The sequence below is a fragment of the Apium graveolens genome, chromosome 4 (genome assembly GCF_009905375.1).
Source record: "Apium graveolens cultivar Ventura chromosome 4, ASM990537v1, whole genome shotgun sequence".
NCBI classification, from domain to species: Eukaryota; Viridiplantae; Streptophyta; class Magnoliopsida; order Apiales; family Apiaceae; genus Apium; species Apium graveolens.
This window is the reverse complement of record NC_133650.1, coordinates 11,548,643-11,567,873: the sequence shown is the minus strand read 5'-3', so window position 1 is coordinate 11,567,873 and position 19,231 is coordinate 11,548,643. Positions and strand designations below refer to the sequence as shown.

The following is a 19,231-nucleotide window of genomic DNA, read 5'->3' as shown; positions in this document are numbered from 1 at the left end:
CCTCAATAAATAGTTACTAATTTTATGTGTATTATTAATATCCTAATTTTTAAACAAAATAAAAAGATGATTATAATTCAATATGACGATATTTAACAATAACTATCTAGATGTTGTTTACATTGCGAGCTCATCATTACAAGGGAAAAGATACGGTAGAGGATGACGGCCGTATTTTGTAACTAAAGATTTCCGATGACCTGCGATAGAGGAACAGGTTGAAGGTTATGCAATTACAAAACTTAAAAATATACATACATAAACACATGTTTTATAATCAGGTATTATGTTCTGTTCTTGTTCTTGTTCTTTACATGTTTGATTACAATTCCCTGAGACTGCTTTTTTTAGTACTTGCATATTATAAACACATGCTCTAACTTCATAATTCTTCAACTAGTAAAACTGAGTTCTTGTAGTATATCAATAAGCATGATGCTAACCTTATCTAATTATTTATATGATTTACTCTGTTGTCGAATATTGTCGGATTAAAATACTTCTCTATTACAATTTTATCTTTATTTTTCAACTTTTTGTTTGGCATTGTTGCCTAGAGACGAGTATCTAGGAGGCTGGAAAAATTGAAATGCTAGATGAGCACTTGGCCCCTTTCTGGAAACCTGGACGAGACGGGATTCTTTTGACCCTGGTAATGCTATTACCATATGCTTATAGTTTTTCAGAAGGATATATACATCTTAGGTTGTAATATTAATTTCCCCCCTCATTTCTTGTAGTTGGTGCCACTAATTGTGACAGAAAAGTAATATGTGAACATATGCCTATGCTTACTAATACTATTCACATGAAGCTGAAGTGCAAAATTTTCATTATAATTCATACTCTGTATCTTTATAAATATATTGTAAATGATCTACTGTTCCCTCTATATTTAGTGAATTTCAGAATTTCATTTGGGCATCTTAAACGTGTTCAATATCTACCTTCTTCTATTTGAGCCATTACAATTACGTCCTTATGAGTTAAATTCAAATATAATTGATATAAAGCAAGAAAAAAATGTTTTTTATATAGGAATAAAATTATTTATTTATTTATTTATTTTGTTAGATTAATATATTTCAAATATCTTAGGTTGTGTACTAGATTAATAAAAGAATTTATTTTCTTTAAGTTGTAGAATCCTTGTATAGGGACCTGTAAGCTTTTATTAATTTTAGACTTTAATAAATTGATGAATTAAGTTTATTCTATTTTTATGAGTTAAGATCCAAGTAAATTCTTGTTGTTGAATATTTGTGGGAATCGTGGTTATTAAAACACCTTATGCGTTTAGAGAAAATATTATATTTTACTCCCTCAATTGCAACTTTATCTGTTTAGACAATATTTAAATGACGCTAATAAGGAATGTTTTCTAAAATGCAGAACTTGCAAGGGCTGGAATGTGAAAAAAAAAAGAAAAAGTAGGGGTTGAATTGTCAAAATTCCTAAAGTCCAAGGATCGATAAAAATAAAGTCGAGAATTCCCGGGTCTGTTTTTTTATTTCCTAGAATCTGAACGACTAGATTGTGATTTCAAGAACTAGGAGGGATTAGATTGAAAATTCTCGAACACCAAATACTGCTTTCATAAAAAAGTTAATTTTCAGAAAGAAAGTAGGATTCCCTCATCTCTTTCTACCACAACAACGGCCACTAGCTGCTTCTTTTTTCTTCCCATATCTCTTCTTTCTCTTTTTCTTTCTGCCTTCAGCCTTGCCTTTTCTTCTCCTTCAAAATTCTTCTCGAATTTGATTTCCTATACACATGATGCACCGCAGACATGTGGAGAATACTCCGTCCGTAAATAATGTTTTTTGGCGATGAACAATGTTTTAGGCAATGAATATTGAAAACTTTTTTTAATTATAAATTCCAAGATCTCCCAACAACTAAGAAATTTGATAAAGAAACACGTGGAGGGGCAGATTGCGAGTATATAAGCAGCCGAATAACTCTATTAGTATGAGGCCTTTTGGGATGTGCCCAAAAACAAACACGTGGGGGCTCGGCGTAGAGCGGACAATATCAAACTAATGTGGAGTTAAGGCATGCGTAGGAAGACCAACAAGTGGTATTAGAGTTTCAGGTTGCAACGGTCCATAGCAACCAAATGGGCTCCCATAATGAAGTGGGCCTTCCATTATGGGCCTAGGGGTAGCCAGGGCCAGGTGGACTTCCTCTGTATGGGTTAAGTGAAAGTCGGATCACACAATCGGGACGCAGATCCGCCAGGTGTCAAGCACAATGTGTGTATGGGAAATGTGTGTATGGGAGATTGTTGGGAGTTGGGCACATCGTTTGTGGGAGCGTGGGAGGGGTAGATTGCTAGTATTTAAGAATTCTTATAACTCCATTAGTATGATGAGGCCTTTTGGGATGTGCTCAAAAATATACCCGTGGGGGCTCGTCCAGAGCGGACAACATCACACTAATGTGGAGTTAAGGCCTGCGTAGTAAGACCAACAATTGGTATTAAAGTTTCAGGTTGCAGCGGTCCATAGAAACCAGATGGGATCCCATAATGAGATGGGCCTTCTAGTATGGCCCTAGGGGAGCTAAGGCCAGGTGGACTTCCTATATGGCCAAGGGAGAGCCGGATCACACAATCGGGAGGCATATCTGACATGTGTCGAGCCTGATGTGTGTAGGAGGAGATTGTTAGGAGTTGTCCAACATTGTTTGTGGGAGGGGCAAAAAGCTAGTATATAAGCAGTCAGGTAACTCCATTGGTATGATGAAGCCTTTTCGGATGTGCCCAAAAACAAATCCGTGCGGGTTCTGCCCAAAACGGACAATATCATACAAATATGGAGTTAAGACCTGCTTAACAAGCCCAACAAGTGGTATTAGAGTTATGGTTATAGCGGTTCATAACAATCTCAAATGGGCTCCCAGAATGGGCCTAGTAAGCGGAAGCTGGACTATGCCACTATGGGCTTAAGGGGGAGGCATACATGCCTTCCATTATGGGCCTAGGGGAAGGATGATAGCCATATAGATTCCAGTTTAGGTTAAGGGGTGCGGATCACAAAATCTGGAGGCAATTCCGACATGTGTTGAGCCCGATGTACGAAGGGGGATTGTTGGGAGTTCTTCCGCATCATTTGTAGTAGGCGCAGATTTTTATAATATAAGCAACCATAAAACTCCGTATGTGCCCAAAAACAAACTCGTGCGGGATTGGCCCGGAGTGGACAATATCATACTAATATGGAGGTAAGGCCTACTTAGCCATCCTAACAAGTGGTCTTTAGGTTGTAACTTCCATTACATTCTCTATGGTCTCCTGGAATGGACTAGGAAGTGGCATGCGAGCTACCCGAGATGGACTCAAGGAAAAGACAGGTGGGCTTTCTAGTATGGGCCTAAGGGGAGCTAGGGCCAGGGGACTTCCAGTACAGGTACAGGGAGAACTGGATCACACAATTAGGAAGCAGATCTGACATGTGTTGAGCCCGATGTGTGAAAGGGATATTGTTGGGAGTTGTCCCATATCGTTTGTGGGAGGGGCATATTGCTAGTATATATAAGCAGCCAGATAACCCCATTAGTATGAGGTCTTTTGGTATGTGTCCAAAAACAAATCCGTGCGGGCTCGGCCTAGACCTGACAATATTATACTAATGTGGACTTAAGGTCTGTTTAACAAACCCAACAAACAATAACATAACGAGAACAAAAACATAATGAGAACGGACAAGAATAATAATAGTAATACTAATAATACTAATTTTAATACTAATACTCCTACTACTACTAATAATAATAATAATAATAAAAATAATAATAATATTAGTATTATTGTTATTATAAATAAGAAAATTTACATAGTATATTAATATTTACTTGATATTTTTCTTAAACTAAGAGGCCCGGGCTGATTTTTTGAAATCAAATTGGGTCACATTGTTCGGGGAAAACTTGAAAAACGGCCCAACTTAAAAAATTTGACCCATTTAAGTTAAACCTAATTATTTGCTTCAATTCAACACATCTTTTCTAAAGCCGCCGAAACAACGTAATAGTCGGTTCACCCACCGAGTGACAATTTTTATTGGTGAGATCTCTGTCTCTTACTATATATATGTTTATTCATGAACTAATCTATCTATATATTGGCATTTCTTTCGATTTTGTGTTTTTTAAGTAATCGTTATAGTTGTAGTTGTATATTATTGATGACTTGTTAACTATTAATATAAATTTGTTGATTTATTGCCGAGTATATTTGTAGATATATTGTTTCATTGATGTGATGTTGGTATCCAACATTTACATCTCCACTAAATTTATAAAGATTTGTTGCTCGAAAAATGCAGTAGCCTTAGAAAATAAGTCTTTTGGAGTCCATAATCTTGTCCACTTTAATCTCTAAAGTACAACCTAATCTTGCAGCACATTGGTCTTAATGCTTCTTTTATGGTTTAGGTAAGTTTGCGTTGATATTATTTAATAATTAACATGTTTTGAAAAGAGTGTTCTTGTTCTAGGTTTCATCAAAGTTTATGACACTAAAAAATTTCGTGATTTCACTATGGCCTATTTGGGAGCATTTGAGGAAAAATGATGAATTTGGAAAAATTAGCTCCCCAGGGAGTTGATAGAATTTGGATTTGAAATTGGCCCAATTCCCTAAGTGATAACCGAAATGTTAGAATTTCAAATTTTATTTGTAGCCCATCTCATTTTAAATGCCAAAAACAATAGAATAAACTATCGATAATTTTAGGTAGTATCATTGTAGTACCAGTCACCTCTCTCTCACCTCATATATATGCACGTATGCATATATTTATTAATAAGTATCTCCTTGCTCTTACTTTAATATCAGATTGATAAATAAGGTAAAAATCTCTCTATATTTTCATGTTTATCTCTCAAAATTGTTAACATCTATATACTTACCAATATATATAGTTTGTGTATTTTTATTTTCTATGTATACTTACCAATATATATTGTTTGACGTTACATGAATTCTCAAACAATGTATTAGAAATTTAAATTCTGGGATCCAGATTCTATAATTCTCATGTTTACCAAACAATGAATTTGGAAATGAAATCCTGGATTTGAAATGAAACCATGTTTCCTGATGGCACCTTAGGTTGGTTGTTTAGATTTAATCTAATTTAGAGTGTTTGATTAACTTTTAGAGCACTTGAAAGGTTGTGTAGATATAATCAAATTTAGAGTGTTTGGGATAGCTTTGGAAGTAACTTTAAGTGGCATAAGTATTTATCTTGGTACATATTTATCACTTTGTAGATGACCAAATTCTGTCGTGTGGGGGTATAATAAAAACAATAGTTCAAGTGTTTGCTATGCTGTGATCAGAGACGGAGCTATAGAAGGGCTCTACTGGCCTTAAGCCCAGGTTGATTTTAAGAAAAAATCAACTTCTGTTTACATATTTCATAGCCCAGCCATGTATAAGCCCAACTTCTGTTTGATATCTAGGGATTAAGTAATTATAATCAAATGGCTAAATACCATACTATACCATACTACTTCTTGTTACTGCTTGTGTTGCTGATATTTTACTGGTGAAACTTGACTAGTGACTTGTCAAGCCCCCCTTATTTGAATTTCTAGTTCCGTCCCTGGCTGTGATTGTTGTAATTCCAGGTTTCAAAGAAAGACTATGGGCGGAGTGATGTTGTCATCGAACCGATTGTTTTGAGGTGTGATGTTATCGAACGGATTGTTTTGAGGTGTCTAAAATATTTAGTGGCAGTTTTATTGTTCAAAAATATACACATTAATACATGATTCATCTTTTATGCTTTTAATATTATTTATTGATTTATTGATTAAAGATTGTATGAATGATATTAAAAAAGTGCCAAGATAGTTTATTACTTTGCAACTACAAGTGCCCTACATCAGTAAATGTGATGTTTGTAGTTATATTAATCAGTTGAACTTGCAACTTGAACTGTGTAGGAAATGGCGACAATCAAAGACCTGCCGCGTGAGCTTCTTTATCATATAATCATTATGTTGGTGCAGTCAGTAGGTGGAGCTGAGGAATTTGCCCGAATAATAGCTGTGTAAGACATTACATCCACTTGTTAACTTATAAGAAAACGTTAAGTATATATATAGATTATAATGTGTATGTAAAATTAGGGAGTTGCACCACCCCTTTTCTGCTGTATTATACTATTATCGAAGTGCAGCTAAACAAATAGACTGTATCCACTATTTTCCCCTATTTTGTGTAGCTTTCTGGGCTTTTTTCCACAGTTGTGGTCTCTCCCGCCCTCTTGGTGAAACTCTTTTTTCAGCCTTTCGTTGTACTTGTTATAAAGCTTTGGTCTTTAGTACAATTTTTTTTTAAAATTTTGTTTAGCAACTATTTCAAGTATAAACTTATTGATAAATGAATATAGCCGTTTGCACAATATAGTTTATTGTATTTTCTCAGTGAAAGGAAAGATATTAAACATATTTACATGCACAGGGTATATAACATTTCTTTATCAATTTTTTTGTTGCAGTTGCAGAGATTTTGTTTTGTATGTAGAAGATAAATCAATCTTACGGGTTATCAAATTTGATATTAAGATGGAACCTGTGAAATTTTACCTGTTCCAAAATGTAAAAGGCCTTCTTGTCAAATGTTCTGAAGCGGGTAATGAAGCTGCTCAGCATGTGCTTGGGAAGGTAAATTAATCACTTAATCTAGTTTTTTGTTATATGGGTGGGATCATTCATGAACAAGAACAATCTGATTACCAGACTGGTATTTAATGTTTTTTAAGTATAAAAATCTTAGAAAAAAATTGTGTACTAACCTGCTAAGGGGTGTGATGTTTGTTACTCCTACACAGGTAATAATGCTGAGCTCTACTCATTTGTTCCTTAGTGAACGGCAGCAAGTAAGATCTAGTCTAGTTTCTCGTGATCGTTCAATGATTAAGCGTTGGATTCCTAAGACAAATGTTCCCGCTCAGAACAATAAAGTCAGGTCTTTTATGACCTACTTTTCACCTATGCAAGTATACACTAGTGAATTTTCAACAACAAGATTTGTTCACTACCAACTTGTGAAATTGTTTTTGCTTAATGGAAGCCATCATGACTTCATTGAAATGGATGTATTTTTGAAGTATTGTATTATGTACTTCATGGGAGTTACTAGAGAAAACAGCTGCCTCATTGCCTCCGTCAAGTTACTTTATATGCGTTCTCGTTGTGTTAGATCACTGGAAATGACGATAGAATCGTTTAATGACTACTTCAGGGGTGTCAGGGAATACTTGGAAGTGATAATGACAAACCTTGATAGTAGTTTTCAAGACCCTTCTAGTGCTCAAAGTGGAAATTCTAGTGAAATGGGTGTAGAGACTCGTAACGTTTTAGACCATTACATGTGGAAGTGTGGTTCAGATGGTGTGAATTGGCGAGTGGGCCTGAATGACATCGATTTTGTTGAGGCAGTAAGAGAAGATATAAGCAACCGACTTGATGTTTTAACGTACCCTAATTTTAATATTCGCCGAGCTGAGACACTTGGTCTATTTGAACGCTTGTTTGGATAGGTTTTTACATGTTATGCACTAAATTGTAAACTTTTAAGGGGCGTAAAAGGCTCCGGATTGTTATTGAGAGACAGGTGTTCTTTGTTTAGTATCCAGATAATAGAGATATACATGTGCAAACTCTTTGTGCTTTAAAAATTGCTTTATAATCTCCAGCTTAGTAAGTTAAATAAATTACCAAAGAATTTAAATGCTAGCTGCGTGTTAAAGAAGGCGTGCGTGGAAGGAAAACATTGCTACCATGTCTACTGGTTAGTTCCCTTTAAGTTGTGCTTGTGTTCTTAGTCAGAAAAAACATATTGGAGTTGATGTAAAGTTTTGCATTTACATTATGCCACTTGCCAAGCCTCCAACATCATACTCTTTGTAAATTGTACTTGTAGGCTTGCACTTGTATTTCTGATTTTTTTGGTGAAAATCACTAATTAACTAAAACAAGATGTTAAATTAGAGATAATTACAATGATGCTTCTGTGTTGTTAAATGAGTATTTTTAAAAATGTGGTCTGAATATGAAATAATTTGTTGAATTGTTTTTTTTTTTTAATTTTATATTTATTTTTAATCTAATTCGTAAAGTAAAAATAACTTTTTTTAGAGATGAAACTTTCATGGGCTACAAAACCCTAATCTTCATATATCTTTAGATACATTATTAGAATTTTAAATTTTAAAATTGATTTTGCTATTGCGATTTATGGAGTGAGTCCGAGGGTACACGTTTTGACTTTGAGGTAATGGAAAGAGGGAGGGGGGAGAGAGAGAAAGAGATGGGGAGGGAGGGGGAGAGAGAGAGAGAGAGGGGGGGACAGGTTGGGGGAGAGAGACAGAGAAATGAAGGGAGAGTGAGGGAGAGAGAGACACAGAGGGGAGGGAGAGAGACAGGCAGAGAGGGGGAAGAGTGAAGGAGAGGAGAGAGAGAGAGAGAGATGTGTGTGTGGCGCGTGCAGTTTTTAGTGACCACGGACGAAGCAATGGGTTTGTCAGGGAAATCAAATTTTGATGTTCAATGCCATCTTTTCAAATATATTTGTACACAGATATTATGAGGTATATTCTGTTCCAATTCTTTAACTTGTCTTTCTTTTTTACATGTTTTATGATTCTTGAAACTGCTTCCTTCTTTTAACTTTATTTCATTACAGTTGCTTCAAATTCGTACATATATTCTTGTGTTTGAAATTGTCAAATTCAGTTGTTATGTATATTAATGAAAATGAAGGGGAACTTATGTGCTTTTACTTTTTTGATTCATGTGCTGAATCTATTTTTGTTCGGTATTATTAGCTAGAAGGTCCAAGTGGCACACGAATTATTGACACAGTAGATGAGCATGCCATTCCAAGCATACCATGACCGTTCAAAAGATTTAAGTTTATGCTATTGAACTTCATAGTTGGACAATTATATTTATATTATTGGGTAGAAAATGCATATTATAGATGCACATTATGGGGCGGATTTCATTAATATTGATTATTCTTTTAATGCATAATCACTTTTTAAGTTATTAAATATGAAATTAAATATTGAATATATTTAAAATGCCATTCTTACTTGAGCCAAATATTTCAACTTCAAATAGAGTGCGCTTGCATACCTTTATCGACGTTGTTTGCCTTGCGGGGTAGGACCTAAATTTATATAGATATAGTTGAATCTAAACTAAGACCAATCCATTGACATAGTCGATCTTCACTTGAGTGTCGAACATGTTACATGTGCATATATGCCCTATATTACCTATATTATTTGGATTGTGGTATGGAGTGTCGGACATGACATATATTTGAGTGTTGATCTTAGAAGATCCAAAAAGTAGAACACGGAGACCTTTTTCTAGTTTGTAGAAACAAGTACGGGACATGATATATTCTGAAATGAACAAGTATATTGTATAACGCAAATTAGGCATAATCATATAAAGAATTTTGCAAATTAGGCGTCTTGCTTGGGTGTCTCTTAATTAATTAGGAATATAAAAACAGTTTATGTACATGAATGCTAATAGTAAATTTATGTTTACCGATATCTGAGACATACTTGTCCAGGTGTAAAGACGAACCAAGCTAGTAGTGAACTGTCTGGACGCCTAGGCTGTGAGGCGCCCTCCTAGGTGTCGATTAGGATATTTAGGGTTCTGCTATAGGCATATATATTAGATTATGTAAATATATTTTGATTGGTTTTAGTAATACTCACATCAATATAAAGATTAGTTTATTTGATTGAAACAAATGGATATATTAACCTTTGTTTGTTTAATATGGCTTTTGTTAGGAGTGTGGTTCAAGAGTACAAGTTTATAAATTTGAACACTCAAACATCATGGTTCGATTCAGTTAGATGTACGCAGATTTTGCTAAACTTTAAAAGTGAGGTTCTTTCGGTGAAAACCCCCTACTTGAAGGTGTGAAGAAACAAAGTTAATTGCATTTTAAAACAAGACTAAAGATAATAGGCTATAAAATGGACGAGGGATACTAGGCCTGCAAGTAGCAATATATGAAGCGACTAGCTGAAAATATCAATTCTGCAATATCATGACTAAGTAATAACTGAAATACATCCATACAACAAATCAGACATGAGTAATAAAAATTTTGAAGGCTACACCTGAAACCCGTAGATCACTAATCGCAGAACAACAAAACTTCCTACCGAAGTATTTCCTCTCCCAACGAAAGTCGGTTGCTCTAATCATAATAATTTACCCTCTTTTACTTTCTCCTAAATAGGTGTGACCCTTAACTACATTATTATTCGGTACTTTGTGTAACATGGTATGACCACACATTTACTGTAATGTTTTCATTTCTGTTTTCACCCTTGCACCTATCTTAACACTCAACACAATGATGCATCTGCATTGTTTGCAATTATTCAGACAAGACTAAAATACCAAATGTGCATTAACATTGGTGGCAGGATCAGGATTTTTATAGCCAGGGGATAAAATGAATAATCTCTAATTTTTGGGGGCTTAAAATATCTTTTGTACTGATGTTTAACTAAAATCCGGGATTTAAAAAACATACTCTAATTACTCAATTCTAAGTTTCTGTCAGGGTTACAGCCTAGGTTAGTCTTATTGATGTGTCTGTGTGTGTTTTATAATTTAATGCCCCCCCCCTCGGTTATTTGTAGAGGGATGCATGTTATGTACACTAATTATGAACTCTTAACATAAAACAAATCAAAAGGAAAAAGCAGAGTTTGTGCAGAAAAATGCCACCAAAAATAGCAATCTTCCAGATGGTATTGATGTTTTAGCTTTAATGATGGGCATACATATATATCTTCAACATCAATCCTTAGGCTTTCTTGCTCATAGTTAATTAACTACTATTCAATGAAATGTATCAAGCTCTTATATTGTAGTAATTAATGCTTTGACAACTAGAATATGGAGTTCCGGTTGTCTTTGTATTGTCTATTTCTTGAGCTTCATTGACTTTGTATTGTCTATTTCTTGAGCTTTATCGACTTTATTTGGGGAGGTTGAAATCAAACTATCTAATCTGAACTCATATTTCCTGATATAATTTAATATTTATTTAGATGAATCAAGTCTAAAACATATGAACAAAATAAGTAAATTGCCGTGTCAACCTTTTACATGTAATATTTAGGCCACATCCTGATGTTGATGCATCCTATGGGAGCCTATAATTCAGAATGTGCATGTTCTAATAATTCAAGGTGGGGCCCATGAGTTAGCGTTTTAAGCAATCTCTTGACAACTTTGGTGCAAGGTGACGAAGTATAATTGTTGGGTTACAAAACTCTAAAGATTTGCATAGTAGTTTGTAATTTTTGATATTTTCCATAATCTAAGAGGCTTGACCAGATTTTTAGAATCTCCTGGTCGCAATATTGTTTGCAAGGAAAAACGAAATGGCCCAACTTTGATTAAATTTGACCCTGGGTAATTAAAACACGATTAAAACCTAATTCTTGAAATCTCCTTTCCCTTCAGCACATCTCTCCAAAAGACGTGGTGACAACCTTATACAACTCGGTTCGCCCTTTCTATGTTTGCTCCATGTATTTGCTTGACCATCTTGTGATTTATTTATATAAAGGAAGTTTGTATAGATTTTTTGAAGCAGTCATTATCATTGGTTGGAGTACATTATATTTATTGGTATTATGTGAATTGTTGTAAATATTATAGTTCTTCGAGTTATTGGCACACTAGGAAGCACAGACTCTTCATTTTGGCCGTCGTATGCGAGTCTGACTCTCCCAACTCTCTGACTCGGCCTCGACCTATGAATATAATGTACTCCAACCAATGATAATGATTGCTTCAACAAAATTTATACAAACTTCCTTTATATAGATAAATCAGTGGATGATCAAGTAGATACATGGAGCGGACGCTCCAAAGAACTCAGCAATTAGGAAAGTAGTTAAAAGAGTGAACCGAGTTGTATAAGGTTGTCGTCACGTCTTTGGAAGAAATGTGCTGACGTGAAAGGAGATTTTAAATATTAGGTTTTAATCAATTTTAAATTATTCAGGATCAAATTTTTCAACACTTGAGTCACTTTTTATTTTCTTCACAAATAATATTGCGACCCAATAAATTCTAAAGATCAGCCCAAGCTAACTAGATTATGGAAAATAACAAAATGCTATGCAAATCCATAAAGACTTGCACCCGACAATTATACTTTGTCACATTGCACCAAAGTTGTCAAGAGGTTGCTTAAGACGCTTACTCATGGGTGGGTCGGGCCCGCCTTGATTTAAATTGAATAGGCGCAATCTGATTTATGGGCTCCCATAGGGTGTGGCCTAAATATCATCTATACGACATTTGACTTATTTTGTTCATATGTTTTAGGCTTAATTTATCTAAATAAAGATTGAATTATTTCATTGAATTTGGTATGAAGTGGTTCTTTAATAGTCTATTAGTGTCTCCCTTAAAATTAAAATTAGGAGCCTCTTCCCATTTCTTATTTTAAATTCTTATTTTAAAGGAGCCTATAGCTCTTTTTTGTTTTATTTTCATCAAAAAATTATTCGCATCTCTCATTTTCCACACTTCATCTGAATGTTAATACATAGGTTAGTTAACATAATGAGAATAATAACAAAATCAGAACGAGAATGAAAAAAATAATAATAGTATTAATAATATATTATTATTATTTTTATAAATAGGTGGATTTACATAGTAAATTATTATTTACTTGATATTTTTCTTAAACTAAGAGGCATAGTGATTTTTTAAAATCAAATTAGGTCACATTGTTTGGGGGAAACTTGAAAAACGACCTGACTTACAAATTTTGACCCAAGATTAGTTAAACCTAATTATCTGCCTCACTTCAACATATCTTTTTTGAAGCCGCCAGAAACCTCACAGTCGGTGCTAGTTCACCCACTGAGTGAAAATTTTTATTGGTGAAATCTCTGTCTCTTACTATATATCTATCTAATCATTAACTAATCTATCTAATTATTGGCATTTCTTTTCGATTTTGTGTTTTCTAATCGTTTTAGTTGGTAGTTCTAAATTATTGATGACTTGTTAATTGTTAATATAAATTTGTTGATATATTACCCAATATATTTTGTAGATATGTAATTCAATCATTAATTATTTGATTTGGTATTCTCATGATATGATCTAGTGTTAGTTGATTTACAATTTGTAAAAAATTGTCTGATTTAGGTTTATCTTGATTGTGTGTCGAGTTAGGTAAATTGATATGATTAAAGATTGGTAGCCAACATTTACATCTCCACTAAATTCATAAAGATTTGTTGCTCGAAAAATGCAGTACCTTAACAAATAAGTCTTTTGGAATCGATAATCTTGTCTACTTTCAACTTTTTAAGCTCACAACCACTAAATCTCCTTTTCAACTCTGGTAACACACTAAAACCTAAAATTACATCCTTAGATAATAAGATTTCAATTCGTGAGACGTCTCTCATATATACATCTATCTTTATCATCTTGGATTTGCTCGTAAATCATCTCATTGTGTCCCCTTTTCCATATATATAGATACAATAACAATGTTTGGATGTATTTTTAACACAATTGAATGTCAAAATCCTTAGTTTTATGATGTAATTTTTTGTTTCCTTTAAAATTAAATGTAATTTATCCACACATTTGCTTCCTTTATTATCGGGGTGAAGTTTGGATTCATGATTGTATAATTGTCTTTAAATAAGATCTCTCAACTTCGTTCTTTTAATAGATTTTGATGGTTATTTATGAGTGATGAATACATTGATGTGCCACAAAGGTGGATATGGTGTTCGATGTGCGCATGTCATACATTGGTCAAAAAATATTCCTACAAAATATATTGTTGCATTTTGTGATATTGACGTGTTTCACATTTGTTTGGGTTGGACATGAAGGTGCAACCCACAATTTCCAAATTTTAGTTGAGGCTTAACCCTTTATATTACTATGATCTAAATTTCCCCATCTGAAAATAAATATTATCTTGTAGATGTAGGGTATCCAAAGGATTTATGATAGAGATGACCAAGTGTATCACCTTGTGATTTTCGTTAAACTCCTAGTAAGCAGGATTTGTCGAAATCAAAAGGAACCTTTAGATTTTTTGTTAAAGAATATAAGACTATGTTCGGGTCTTCCTCTGAAAACTTAAGGTTTTAGAGCGACTGGTTACTTAAAATGGTATCGATATACGGTTTAGGGAGGGACTCACGTTTGAGTCCTCCCACCCCCATTCATTTAATTTAAATATTTGTTATTGGTATGTGTATTGGTATTGATTATATTTATTATTTGGTGTTGTCAATCGTAACGAAATTTATCATACAATCGAAGCGGGGGGGGGGGGGGGAGGGTGGTGTTAAAGAATATAAGATCATGTTCGGGTCTTCCTCTGACACTTAAGGTTTTAGAGCGATGGGTTACTTAACAATTTTCATTGATTCAGTATAGTAAATATAAAGATGTTCCTTTGCATTAAAAAAAAAAAAGATGTTTCCATTTGCTATGTTGTGATTGTTGTTGTAATACCGGGATTTGAACAAAGGAATCAGATAGAATTATAAATATTCAATTTATTCTCTTGATTTGTCCAAAATATGTTATTACTTTTTTTTTGGTTAGCAAGTGTACACCTTAATAGTTTATTCTCTTCATCCGTTTTTAGTTTAATTGAAGTGTTGATTGTATGAGTCATATCCGAAAAGTGGCATGATGTTTCATTAGTTTCTGAATACAATTACCCTGTACCAGTTAATTTTACGTTATGTAGTTTTGTAAATCAGTTGTACTTGCAGCTTGAACTGTTTCGAGAAATGGCAACAATGGGAGAACTGCCCTCTGAGCTTCTTTCTTATATTATACTAATGTTGGTGCAGTCACCAGGCGGAGCGGCTGATTTTGCGAGGATCGTATCTGTGTAAGACATTACATTTCAGTTTTTCCAAGTCTGAAGTATTTGTTTAGTTTTGAACATGTTATATGGCTCCACTGTTGTCTTATTTTAGTTAATATGCCATTTTTTATAAGAGAATAACTGAATAAAGAACCTGAGACTAATTTCAAGTTCAATACCGGAGATAATAGGATTTTACAACCTATGTTACTCGGACTCTTCATTTTACGATCAAGTATCCGTGTCGGATACTTGACGCCCGACATGGACACTCGGACTTGGACACTTATTTTAGGGTAAAAACATGTATATTTCAAAATATTGTCGAGTCCGATACTTGGACACATACCCATGTCGGACACTTCTAGCTGAGTTCGAGTAACATAGTCTACAACAAAACTCTTACGTGTTCTGCAGATTAAATCACATTGATCTATAGTAGAAATAGAGATGATATATTAGGGTTCTACAGCAGAACATTATATTTTTGCATTGAAACTTTAGAAGACATTTCAATCAATTAAATTCATAGAGATGCTCTGAAGATACTAACGAAAAATTTGCAATCATATATACAATTTTAAAAAGTGTCATGTTGTGCAGTAGAACATAGCATTTTGCACATGCAAAATACCGGCATAATGTTTTGTAATATTTGAGAACATTTTCAGTTGTGCTGTTCTGCAAGAATGTATCTGTTAGACTGTTACAAAAAATGTATGTCATGTTTATCAAAGGTAAAATAGGGGGTTAGAGTGTATTAACAGATTGTTAAAATGTTCTGCTGCAGAACACTACTATCTCAGTTGTATTTATACTACAAAATAATGTGAGTTCTTCTGTAAAACCTTGCTATCCTAGGAAATGTCCTGAGTTTTCTCTTTCTGTAGCGTTTTTTTCCTCCTTTCTGATTGGTTGCCAGATTTCATAACAATGCCTGGTAGGAATAGGTTTGCATTTTTGTGGTATACTAAGTTTGGTATTTGTATACTTAATAACTAACTATTTATTATAGGATTAGTTGTGTGTTAGAAATTTTTTTGAGAAATTCTTTTACAAAGAACTAAAGGGTTTACTTTATTTTATTTGTTTTATATATATATAAGAATTCATTACACAATATTGGGTTCGTGTAATGGATTTACTACACCTTTACTCAATTAACACAGATAACAAGAGATTTGACGATTTAATAATATGATAATGAACTTTGATTAAACCGAAATAAACAAAGCTGGGTTTTTGAGAGGCCAGCACTCTCCAAGTCAAAAGAGATAACTATTATTTTACTCCACGATGAAGAAACTCTAAATCCCTCATGCCGATATTATTGGTACCCCCTTGCACTTTCTCTGCATGTCCCTTTTTGCCTTGTGTTTCCCTTTGACTTGGCTTTAATTGACTTTGGGAGCTATTACTCTTTTGCCCTTTGATTTTTTTCTCGAATAAGTTATCACCGCACCGGCCTCATAACATCTTGGTGCATCATAGTTCAACCACCCTTTACTACTGTATCATATTGGCCTGTTCTTCCCAGTAGGTACTCTCTGGTCAGTTGGGTACTGCATTTTTGAGATGTATTATGTTTTAAAAGGAGATGGGTAATCACCAGTTGAGGCTCTCTTTCCCTCTTGGTGAAAGGGGTAAATCAGGTCATACTAAAGAGTGTAAGTTGGGTTTACAATTTTTCAAACACTTTTTAGCAATATGCAACAAGGCACACTTGTAGCATCTCGGCTCCTGCCCCTCTTGGTAAAACTTTCCATCTTTCTGTTGTACCTGCATAGGCTTTTGATCTTTTGTTTGTTCTTGGATTTTTTTTTTTGCCAAGTTCTTGGATTTATCTTCAAAATAATGTTTTTGATGTTCTGTTTGCACTTTTTTAGTGTGAATCTGTTATTTGTTGAATTCTAGCATATCTAAGAAGTTACCTACAGATTTTTTTAGTTAAAATGGAGACATCATGTGGTCAGGTGCATATATACACAGACAAGGTCTCTAAACTGTCTTGGTAAATCTTTGTTGCAGTTGCCGAAGATTTCGTTTGTTCACACAAGATAAGCACATCCTCAATCTTGTCAACTTTGACATGAAAATGGAATTTAAAAATTTTATACAGTATCAGCACATTAACAATCTACTAGTGAAATGTTCTGAAGCTGGAAATGAAGCTGCTCAGTTTTTGCTCGGGAAGGTAACTTACTTATTTAACCTTTGTTATTGTTCTCTAGATGGGGATCATTCATTAACAGTAGTATTTGTTTTCTAAACCAACTGTTATTTGATGTTCCTTCACTCAGAAACTTAAATACAAATATTTTACCAACCTACTAAGGGGAGTGACTTTTGTTACCTATACACAGGTAATACTAGTGAGCTCGTCTCAGCTATTTCTAGGTGAATGGCAGAAAGCGGATTTCCATCCTTGTGATTTTTTCACACTTGGTGAGCTTTTTTGTATTATGGCCACAAATGTTTCCACTCAGAACCATGAAGTTGGCTCTTTTATTTCCTACTTTATACCTCAACAAGAATCAACTAGTGAATTTTCACGGACAAGATTGGTTCATTACCAACTTGTTAAGTTGTTCTTGCTCAACTGCAGCCTGCTGGACTTTGCTGAAATGTCGGTATTCCTTAAGTGTTACATCAAGTTCTTCACCAGTGTTACCGAAGAAGATGATCTACTCCTCCAAGCCATCAGTACTCTTGTTCCTCCTGCTGAAACCGTCAGAAATTTAGAGAAACTGTTCATGGAACCCAGTTGCCTTTGTGTACTCTGTTCGATTTCTGTTAAGAACTATATTGCTCGAAGAAACAGTTCTCTCGCATTATTACGAGCCCTGACAGTTCGTTTCTTTGAACGTTATTTGGAATAGGATTACATGTTATGCAAGAATTGTAAACATTTAAAGGGTCACAAAAGGCTCTGGATTAGTATTGAGACTGGTGTTTTTTTCCCTTATTGTGCCTCATAGTCATATCAAAGACTAATCCTTGTGCAAATTCTTACTAAAAAAATTAGGTCTGTTCTAGGTTGTCTTGGTTAATTTCACTTGGACGACTGAATGTCTTATGATGCATTCTTTTTTGTTTTTTAATTTTTTTTCTGAAACATTCTTTTGTGCTTTAAAATTAAATTGTGGTATTGACTAGCATTGTGTCTTTGAAAACATGGTTAAGGAGTTCCCTTGATAGTAAAACATTTATAAAATTGAACTGCCTATTACTTGTGATCCTTCAACTGTTTGATAGAGTATCCAACATTTTCAGGATCCCAGATGATCTGTTAATGGCACACCACCAGAGTAGTAACATACAGGAGTGCATAGCAGCCTATGAGACAACATTTTGTACATTGGCAATGTAGTGCATTGTGCACCAACTTTATAAAAAATTTCCAATGTGTTTTCACAATTCACAACAATCTGTTCACATGGTAACTGGTCTTACTTTTGAAAAAGAAAAAAAGGAAAGAGTTTTGTTTAAGAAAATTAAAAAAGGTAATGTGTTTTAATAACAAAATCTAACCCAATTTCAAATTTGTACATATATATATCATTTTAATGTAAAAAAATTTTGCAAGCCGATTTTAAGTCTTACCCAATTTTGATATTGCATTAAAAATTAAATCAAATTTGATGTCATGCTAAATTTTTAAAATTTTTGTTAATTCTAACATTAATTACCCTTATACTCCTTAAATAAAATAATATTATTTCATTTAAATTCTGTTAACTTTATTATTTTAATACTTTATTTTGTACCTTAGCATTGATATTTGATAGTGTGAGATTTGATGTATGTGGATTGGGGTTTAACATAAAAATTAGTGTAATTTTTACATTAAATTTCACATTAAAATAATAGTGTGATGCATCGGATATGATATTATATTTTTTTGACAAATATGAAATTTGTTCATTAATTTGAATATAGTACAATCTGAACAAAACCCCAATTGTTGATACAACCAAGTGATAAAATAAATAACGTATTAAAAATAATTAACTAATTTGTTTCATGATCGTTGAACACATAGTAATTAAAAATTTTTGAAGCTAAAAACGAAATCAAAAACATAACAAGCGATTCAAATTATATCAACATCTCCAAAAATAGAGATATCGCAGTTGATCATATCACATAAAAATCATTGTTAGACAAATACAGAAACACCAATCATATAAACTGAGATTAAAAAATGTGGCATCACAACTATTTACATGTCGGACACCAAATATAAACATGCCGAAGGTATCCCAGTTATCTACATGTCGGATA

General features: G+C 33.8%; 2 protein-coding genes across 7 annotated transcripts; both read left to right on the top strand.

Moving 5' to 3' along the window:
• The first annotated feature begins 107 nt into the window (after positions 1-107).
• LOC141716660 (uncharacterized) lies at positions 108-8,030 on the top strand. 3 transcript variants are annotated; one of them, XM_074518859.1, is made up of 5 exons: positions 108-281; positions 560-652; positions 5,956-6,062; positions 6,513-6,678; positions 6,846-8,029. In XM_074518859.1, the coding sequence occupies exons 2-5, from the start codon at positions 590-592 to the stop codon at positions 7,554-7,556; spliced, it is 1,047 nt and encodes a 348-aa protein (XP_074374960.1). In that variant the 5' UTR covers positions 108-281; positions 560-589; the 3' UTR covers positions 7,557-8,029. The 3 variants fall into 3 exon arrangements, with proteins under 3 accessions (XP_074374960.1, XP_074374961.1, XP_074374962.1); XM_074518860.1 differs by lacking the exons at positions 108-281; positions 560-652 and adding an exon at positions 3,896-4,066 and having other exon boundaries at positions 6,846-8,030; XM_074518861.1 differs by lacking the exons at positions 108-281; positions 560-652 and adding an exon at positions 4,606-5,723 and having other exon boundaries at positions 6,846-8,030.
• A 371-nt stretch (positions 8,031-8,401) lies between these two features.
• Positions 8,402-17,963, top strand: LOC141716659 (uncharacterized). Of its 4 annotated transcripts, XM_074518858.1 has the most exons (5): positions 8,402-8,606; positions 14,850-14,971; positions 16,976-17,141; positions 17,311-17,392; positions 17,553-17,963. In XM_074518858.1, the coding sequence occupies exons 1-5, from the start codon at positions 8,559-8,561 to the stop codon at positions 17,687-17,689; spliced, it is 555 nt and encodes a 184-aa protein (XP_074374959.1). In that variant the 5' UTR covers positions 8,402-8,558; the 3' UTR covers positions 17,690-17,963. The 4 variants fall into 4 exon arrangements, 3 of the variants coding, with proteins under 3 accessions (XP_074374959.1, XP_074374957.1, XP_074374958.1); XM_074518856.1 differs by having other exon boundaries at positions 17,311-17,963; XM_074518857.1 differs by lacking the exon at positions 8,402-8,606 and adding an exon at positions 12,881-12,974 and having other exon boundaries at positions 17,311-17,963.
• The last annotated feature ends 1,268 nt before the right edge of the window (positions 17,964-19,231 follow it).

Coding starts and splice junctions, on each gene's coding strand:
- LOC141716659 (XM_074518856.1), top strand. CDS start 8,559: ATGTTCAATGCCATCTTTTCAAATATATTTGTACACAGATATTATGAG. Junction 8,607..14,849: donor TTGTACACAGATATTATGAG/GTATATTCTGTT, acceptor TTGTACTTGCAG/CTTGAACTGTTTCGAGAAAT. Junction 17,142..17,310: donor CTCAGTTTTTGCTCGGGAAG/GTAACTTACTTA, acceptor ACCTATACACAG/GTAATACTAGTGAGCTCGTC.
- LOC141716660 (XM_074518859.1), top strand. CDS start 590: ATGCTAGATGAGCACTTGGCCCCTTTCTGGAAACCTGGACGAGACGGG. Junction 6,063..6,512: donor TTTGCCCGAATAATAGCTGT/GTAAGACATTAC, acceptor TTTTTGTTGCAG/TTGCAGAGATTTTGTTTTGT. Junction 6,679..6,845: donor CTCAGCATGTGCTTGGGAAG/GTAAATTAATCA, acceptor ACTCCTACACAG/GTAATAATGCTGAGCTCTAC.